The sequence below is a fragment of the Grampus griseus genome (genome assembly GCF_964374135.1).
Source record: "Grampus griseus genome assembly, chromosome: 1".
Lineage (NCBI taxonomy): Eukaryota > Metazoa > Chordata > Mammalia > Artiodactyla > Delphinidae > Grampus > Grampus griseus.
The window spans coordinates 139,794,036-139,802,705 of record NC_139017.1 but is presented as its reverse complement, the minus strand read 5'-3'; the positions used below and the strand labels follow the sequence as shown (position 1 = coordinate 139,802,705).

Sequence of the window (8,670 nt, the reverse complement as noted above, 5' to 3'; positions counted from 1 at the left end):
GAGTGGGTTTAGAAGCTAAGGACACAGAAGTAAAATAAGGACTGAATAGTGTCCACGGGTATTGATAATCAAGAGGGTGTTGGGGTCTTTGCTAGAAGAGTTTTGTCTACCTGTTCTTACCTTTCCTCCTTTAAAAAGGAAAAAATGATCAAATGATTTCCTGCAGCTCTGTCCTTGGCAAGAATTGTGAAGACCAGCTGCCTCACAGGATCCAGTTTCTTGGGAAGTTATATTTGGTCATAGGATAAACATCCTATTGCTTGCTGTTGAACTTAAGGACTTTTGCATCAATATTAAAGCATTTTGGGATCATATTTGAGATTTCATGTTCTTCACTGATTGCTCTCCTGATAATATCTGAGCTAATGTTGTCCATAAGAGCTATTATGGTTCATCATACAACTATATATAGGACTGCCTTTAAAAATTAAATATAAGCACCTCTATTTGTATCTGCTATAGAGTCCTAGCAGTTACTTCTTTATCAAAGTGTTCTAAATGGAAAGAAATGTATGCTGGCTGAATGACCTTTGGACCAACCAAGTCATCATCCAGTATACTGTTAAAATAAAATTTTAAAAGTATACTTTATTATTAAACTATAAAAATTTAGAAACCCACCCCAAAACCCCAATAATTTTTTTTTGCGGTACGCAGGCCTCTCACTGTGGTGGCCTCTCCCGTTGCAGAGCACAGGCTCCGGACGCACAGGCTCAGCGGCCATGGCTCATGGGCCCAGCCGCTCCACAGCATGTGGGATCTTCCCGGACCGGGGCACGAACCCGTGTCCCCTGCATCGGCAGGCGGACTCTCACCCACTGCGCCACCAGGGAAGCCCCCCAATAATTTTTAATACCAGAAATAAACCTCCCCAAGCATAAACTATAAACTTAAAGCATACTTAAGAGTGGGACGTGTCAAACCTCTCTCTAGAGATCATTTTGATAAATTACAGAATTGTAGAGGAGATGAATTTAGTACAGACTTTGCTGAAGGACCATTTCTGTCAACTATGTGCTAGCCTACTGGATGAGTGAGGCCTTGGAACTATATAGCTTTACAACTTTTGACTAGCCTATATTAAGAGACACATTTTACATCTTACCTCTGAACTCATACATATTCTGCACTAAAACAAATTTCAGGAAAAAATTCGTATTCCCTGTGCAAAATACATTCTGATATTTCTTATGCAGTATCAGTTTTACTATCGGGTGCAAACCACTAAATTGATTACACTTCCCACAATATGAATTATACTACTTTAAAAGCTTTGCCATAGGGCACAATGACCTGTTAATACTAAGGAATGAAGAGATATGTGTTCTCAGGGGCAAAGGAAATAATGGATTTGGTGAGAGGCTTCCAATATAACAACCCAACTTAAAGTTCATTCCTCTAGCCCCTTTCCATTATTTTTGGTAGACTGACCTAAGTTTAAATAAGCATTAATCAGAAAAGAATGATCACAGATGCTGGCCACTCCCAGCCAAAAGTTAACAAGTTTCCACAGACAAAAAAGATAAAATAACCTGTTTTTTAAAATGCAAGAATACAGGTTCAAAGAGATTAAAAGATAAGAGATGGAAATTAAGCATGGCAGAATTTAAGAAACAAAGATTTGAAAATTGGGAAACTGAAAGTCTTATTAGAAAACCCAAAATACAAAATAGACAAGGCATAGAGAAAATAGGCTGGAGGGGGAAAAAATGGAAAATAATAAAAAGGTATAGAGATAATCAAGAAGACATGAAAAGAAATCCTGCATGTGTATAATTGACATTGCTGATAAACAAAATTGAGCAAATCAAACTTTAAAAATTCAAATAGAAGAAAAATCGCCTTGATTTAAAAGATAAAAGAATTATATAGGCATCCAAGCAGAGAAATCAAGCCATGTATAGTGAGGGAAAAGATCAGGATGATCTCAGGTCTTCATTAAGGCAGAGAAGCAAAAGGCTCCAAAGGTCAGGAAAACAAAGTGTGCCAGGAACTTTACACCCAGCCAAAGTTGTCCTTAAAATATAAAGGGAATAGACATTCTCAAGTATGCAAGTGCTTAAAAGCATACAACCACTTGGGAAAAAACTGCCTGATAATGAAATTTACTCAGCAAGAAATGAATCAAATTAAGGACTCAGGAAAAAAAGAAGCGGTAAAAGAAATGGTAGTAAACATTTTAGAAATTTTAAATTAAAAATGGGAAATTGGGCTTCCCTAGTGGCACAGTGGTTGAGAGTCCACCTGCCGATGCAGGGGACACGGGTTCGTGCCCCGGTCCAGGAAAATCCCACATGAGCCATGGCTGCTGAGCCTGCGCATCCAGAGCCTGTGCTCCGCAACAGGAGAGGCCGCAACAGTGAGAGGCCCGCGTACCGCAAAAAAAAAAAAAAAAATAGAAAATAAAAATGGGAAATTATCATAAGACAAATGAAATATCTGAACATTGTCTATATATGAATAATATAACCAGGAAGTAGGGGAACTCTTTTAAGTGTCCTGGTTTCATTTTTTATGACAGGAGTCATATACTATGTCTAAAACATACAAGAAGCTAGAAAAAAATTACTCCAGCCTCTTTAATGTTTTCTGTAATTGTCCTTAATTTTGAAGGAGTCTTTTAGAACTAGATTCTCTTGTAGAAAAAATTTTTAAGTTGAACATTTCTTCACTTTTACATTTTTTTGTTAAATCCAAGTAAAATTAATTTGCCAGACGTACTAAATATAGCATATAAACCCACTTTTGTAAAACTTTTCCTGTGTGTGTATCTGTATATATGTGTACATATATGTATATAATGTATATATTTTAAGAGATGGTTTGAAAAAATGAAGTTCACTAGATATTAATAGTATTAATTTCTGGTTTATGGGTTTTCGAGTGATCTTTATACTTTGTTCTTTTACTTAATGCTTTTTTTGGTAATAAACAAACAATAAAGTTAAATTATCCTTTACAAGGAAAAATTGAGTTGTTTGGAGTTTAGAGCCTTTTTTTTTTTTTTTTTTTTTTTTTTTTGCGGTACGCAGGACTCTCACTGTTGTGGCCTCTCCTATTGCGGAGCACAGGCTCCGGGATGCGCAGGCTCAGCGGCCATGGCTCACGGGCCCAGCCGCTCCACGGCATGTGGGATCTTCCTGGACCGGGGCACGAGAACCCGTGTCCCCTGCATCGTCAGGCGGACTCTCAACCACTGCGCCACCAGGGAAGCCCCCTAGAGCTTTTTTTATAAGCTTACCAACACAGTTTACAGATTGTTTCTTGGAACTGCAAATTGGTAACCACTTTTTGGCAATACAGCAATTTGGCAATATGTAGCAGGAACCTTAGAACTTTTATCCTTTTTATGTAATAATCCCATTTATAAGAATTCACCATAATAGAATACAGTTGACCTTTGAATAACACAGGTTTGAACTGCATGAGTCCACTTGTATGCAGGGTTTTTTCCAATAAATATTACTATCCTACATGATCCAAAGTTGGCTGAATCTGCAGATGTGGAACCATGGATATGGAGGGCCAACTATGGTATTTGAGCATCCATAGATTTTCGTATCTGCCACAGATCCTGGAACCAATTCTCTGCGGATTCTGAGGGATGACTATAATCAAATACACACAAAAATAGCCTTATCCTATCATCATTTTACATATATTTTTATGTAGAGAAGAACTGGAAATAGCAAAAATGTCCATCTGTAGGGAACTGAATTAGTAAATTACATAGTATATCATTAGTATTCATATTTTTAAATAATCTTTAGTGGCAAGGGAATATATTAATCTCTCCAAGTGATTAAACATTACACAAAACATCTCAAAGCAATGTGATCTTAAGTGTGTGTGTTCTCTGCAGAAGATTGATAATTTAATTTTATACTTTTCAATTGATCTACAATGAATTTGAATTCATAATCAAAAACTTAAGTTTGTAATTTATATGAAAAATTTGTAAACTTATGAAACTCAGCTACTACATAAATTATCAATACAAACTAAGAGTTTTCTATTTTTCAGGTTGGAACAGTTTTGCAGTTATTGAACACTGGCAATTACTGAAGGAGGAATAAATGAGATGCTAAAAATTACTATATAGAACACTGTTATACAAATAAAACCTAGGTTACTGGAGTTTATTGCCCCATAAATACCTTTTGCCAGGTGGTATACTGCCTTCCTTTGGGAAGGAAGACTGAACTGGGGGCAGTCTCTTGCTGCAGATTGGCAGATTGTTTTGTTTTGTTTTTGGCCACGCCGCATGGCTTGTGGGATTTTAGTTCCCCGACCAGGGATCGAACCCAGGCCCTCGGCAATGAGAGCGCAGAGTCCCAACCACTGGACCACCAGGGAATTCCCAGATTGTTTTCTTTTTAATGAATATTTCAAATATATACAAAAGTAGAACAGTAAAATGAATACCCTATTCTCTAAGACCTGAAAGGAAATGAAATACATAGAACACTGACTTTAAAAGAAAATCTTGAATTCTCCAAGTAACAGTTTAACAGAAAAGTATATGTTGGGCCAGGTTATCTCATTAACAAAACAAATAAGCTGAACTTCACCACTTAGTGGGATGCTGACTGAAGCTTTTTTTTTTTTTAATTGAAGTATAATTGATCAACAACGCTGTGTTAGTTCCAGGTGCACAGCATAGTGATTCAATATTTCTCTACATTACAAAATGATCACCATGGGATGCTGAAGCTTTAATATGAAAAACTAACAGTAAACACACTTGATCTTAACATTTAACAAATGTCTTTCCAGGGCTATAAACACCACAGGAAAGTCTTCAACCTCCTGCAATAGATTTCAAGCATCTTCCTTCCATTTTGGAAAATATGGCAAAAGCCCAAGTGCTCTCATATTTAAGGAATGCATATCTGAGGAAGCAGAACAAAGATAACATACTGTTCTTAAAAGACATTTGTATTTACTTATTCTGCAGATTTCCAAATAAATCTATAGTATGATTTGGTCTAAAATCCCTGGCAAATCTCTGCGTTGTTTAGACAAGATGACCTCACCTCAATGTATAGTACCAAAAACAGCTACAAAATCTCCCACCAACAACACAAGTTTGAAATCCAACTATAATCACTGATCACAAGGCATTATTGGTAAACACCATCCTCACAAGTATACCTTCCAGGCAGTAGTACAGGACTCAGAATGGATAGTCTGGCACATGTTAGTTCCTCAGTAAATAAGAATTACCTTCCCTCCACTAAACTCTACTTCAAAAGATCTGATTCAATTCTATTTCCAACACATAACTGTGCTAACTTTAGAATTCATTTTGTTTTGCACCTCAGTTTTCCCAATGATAAAATGAGATAGCATCTGCTTCTATCAACCTCATATGGGTGTTGTGAAGATCCAATAAAATAACATGAAAAGATTCTTAGATCTTTTTCTAAAACTAAGTCTATGATTTAGAATACTCTATTCAATGAGAGTAAAACAAATCTCTGAATTGTTACATTATATTCCTATCATCTAAACAACCAGATGAATTAACAAAATTTGACTCTTGTCAAAAAGATTTATTAACTTAAAATAGAATTACTTCAAATACAGACAAAAGCAAATTTCTGTTCAAGTTGGAATATTTTCAATATACAAGAATGTAAAAGAAAAAAATTCTAAATCTTCATGTTGAAGTTTTTATTATTTTTTTTCCTTTTAAAAAGTTTTTGGCACTACAAGGTTCTGTAAAGAATAGAAGTGACAAATTTAAAACACATGAAAGTCTTTCCTAATTCTTAAGAACAATATATATAAAGTCTGAAGCAACCAAAGTATGAATACAGCTAATAGAAAATAAAGAATGTAATTTTTAAATTCTCTCTTTATACAATTCATCAAGGTTAAACAAAACATAAAATTCCCTTAAAAATAGGGTAATAAAATAGATGAAATTTGTATCACTCAATTCGGTGATACTAGTAAAAACTATAGTTCATATTTATATACAAATAATACAGTCTTTAAAAACAGTCTTAGAATTTAAATAAGCTATCTAAACGTGTTAAAATTTTAAATCAGGACCTGATTTGTTTTGCTTTCCATTAAATGTCACTTTTTCTGCTGAATGTAACTGACATTGAGGTACGGATACCCTTGAGACAGCAGGATTGGCTGGTTGCTGTGCATCGGTAGAGCAGCTGAAAGAAAATGGACTCGCATTACTCCGACACGTTTCCTCTTGGTGGGTGGGGACAACGCTCTCTACACCGACGGGTGGCACATCTGTCTGTTGGACACAACACAGACAGGAAACTGAAAGGCTTGTGCCTATTTATCTGACAACCTCTTAGAATTAACTGTAGCTAGTTCTCTTTTTTTCTATTTATATAGTAAAGAAGAGATGAAGCATGTCAAAACATTTAGTGGGGAGAGAAGGAGGAGGAGGGAAGGAAAATGTGGGTATGTGAAAGAAAATAGAGGAGACAAGAGAGATGGAGGGGAGGAATTAAGGGGAAAAAATCCACCAGGGAAGAACTTCAGACTCTCCTCCTCCCCCAAAAGGGCTTGTATGACCAATAGTAATTTCCCTCAGCCCTAGTTCTTTGCTCAGAATAAACCAGTCATAGTTAAGGTTCTGCCATTCTATAATACAGCAATGCCCCACCAAGTGCAATGGATAGTTTACGAAGTCTTAAGTGTATCAAGCCTGATAATCATACCAGGGGCTTCCCCTGAGAAGTTATTTTATTTAGTCAACATTCCCAGAGTGCCTTTCTTTACTTTCTTGAACTCCTAGTTTAACTGTATTAACTCTGACTCTAGTTTTCTTAACTCCTAAGTTAACGAAGTGCTGAAGGCCAGATTCAGACATTCCTTATTTGAACTGAGATACTGCTGAGGCAAGTAGGTTAGATAAAATGCTATTCATTACTTAGATCAAAGCCATTATTGGTACATTAGTACCAAGAGAATATAATCAATTCTAATGTCATTCAAGTCTTAGTTTTACTAAACAAATTTGACTGTCACTACTCAACTCAAAAACTTCTACTGGATCCCCACCACTTACTAAGTCCAAACTCCTTCATAATATGGCCTCAGCCTACCTCCTCTAGCCTCATCACCTATACATTTTTCCATTTACCTCATCTAGTCCTATTATTTTCTCTTTTCTCTTTTTTCCCTATAGGAAAAAAGTTTCAGTGAAAAAAGTTCAGTATAATATGGATCACTTTTTTCAGTGAAAAAAGCTTTCACTGAGGCAAAACTAGTGACTTTGCATGTATTATGGCCTCAGCTAAGAACACTCCTCCTCTCTAATCTCTACATGATCTCTAGGAAAAAAATCCCATATCTCTTTCAAGATCTAGTTTGAATGTCAAAATCTTGTGCAATTTGATCCCTGGTGTCTATATTCTGCTCTCTCTGCTAGGGCAAAGTTAACTGATTCCTCTAAGCTCCTATTCTTGTCTATTTCACAGGTCTGGCTTTCCTAATAAAATATGCATTAAGTGCAAGGGTTTTATTTAATTCTTGCTTGAGCAATAAGCACCCAGCGCAGTCTGACACACAGTACGCTCTCTCAATAAATATTTACTGAATTCATAAATTTTCACTCCAAGAGCCTGGCCTTTACAAAGGCTCCTTGTCCCAGAACAAAACCCACCCAGCCTGTGACAAATACGTAAGCAATGGTACCTTGAGTATAGAAAGGTTTGTTGGGCTGAAATCTGGCATTTCCCTGATGCATGAAGTTCTGATGCAAACCATAAGGCCACGAAGCTGGGACAAGAGGGAAATGGGGTCGTGGTGCATGTTCCCAAGGAATTGGAGGATTTAGTCCTGGAAATCCTGGCTCTGCATTTCAACAATAAAGGAAAGACATATTTTAAAACATCACTTTGTTCATTCAAATATTCCTTCATTCCACAAAGATTTATTGAGTATCTACTACTGACCAAGAAATATGCTAAATGCAGAGGATACCAAAAAAAATTTTTTAAGGAATAAAAACACTGTAATTGTTCTCAAATTATTCATAAAGGAAACATTTAAGAAGACATACACAATAATATGTGGTAATTGCTATAACAGAGCGGTGGAAGGTGTCTAAAGTGAGGACTAACCCAATTGTTCAAGGACAGAGAAGGTTTTCCTAAAATGATGGACTAAATTGAGTGTTAAAGGACAAAGAACAAGTTATGCAAAATGGGACAAGGAGGACATTTTAGACAGAAGGAATAGTATGCTCAAAAGCCAGGAAGCCGGAAAATACAGCAAGTTTGGGAAGCTGCAAGACGATTGGCAATACAGAGACAGAGGTAAAGGAAGGCAGCGGTAAGAGAAAAGGCTGGACAGGTAGGTAGGATCTATATTTCAAAGAACCTTAGTACATCACTAAGGAGCTTAACATCTTATCCTAAAGGCAATGCCAACTACACCAGAATCAATTATATCTTGGCCTGGAAGGAGATCCTATTAGAAGCTGAGGCATTGTGGTGAAATAGCTGAAAACTTGGGCATTGGAGCCAAATAGGTCTAAGTTCAAATACCAGTTACAAAAATTACTAAGGTTTAATTATGAACCCCAGGTTGTTATGAGGATTAAATAAGATAACAAAAATAAAGTAGCCTACACAAATTATGTCATATTAAGCAGGAACTCAAAAAATATGAGTTCTATTCTTTCTA

At 36.3% G+C, this 8,670-nt stretch overlaps 1 protein-coding gene across 9 annotated transcripts in view; it reads right to left on the bottom strand.

Annotated features, from left to right (window-relative positions):
• Window positions 1-5,696: 5,696 nt before the first annotated feature.
• Window positions 5,697-8,670, bottom strand: part of TUT4 (terminal uridylyl transferase 4) — a 149,778-nt gene continuing 146,804 nt past the window's right edge. For 5 of the 9 annotated variants that reach the window (XM_082667510.1, XM_082667513.1, XM_082667511.1 and 2 more), the window contains 2 exons: window positions 7,678-7,836; window positions 5,697-6,176 (listed from right to left, as the gene is read on the bottom strand). In XM_082667510.1, coding sequence (XP_082523636.1) covers window positions 6,088-6,176; window positions 7,678-7,836 — 248 coding nt within the window. In that variant the 3' untranslated portion in view covers window positions 5,697-6,087. Of the gene's footprint in view, window positions 6,266-7,677; window positions 7,837-8,670 lie in introns of all 9 variants that reach the window. The other 4 variants (XM_082667514.1, XM_082667516.1, XM_082667517.1 and 1 more) reach the window with 1 other exon arrangement.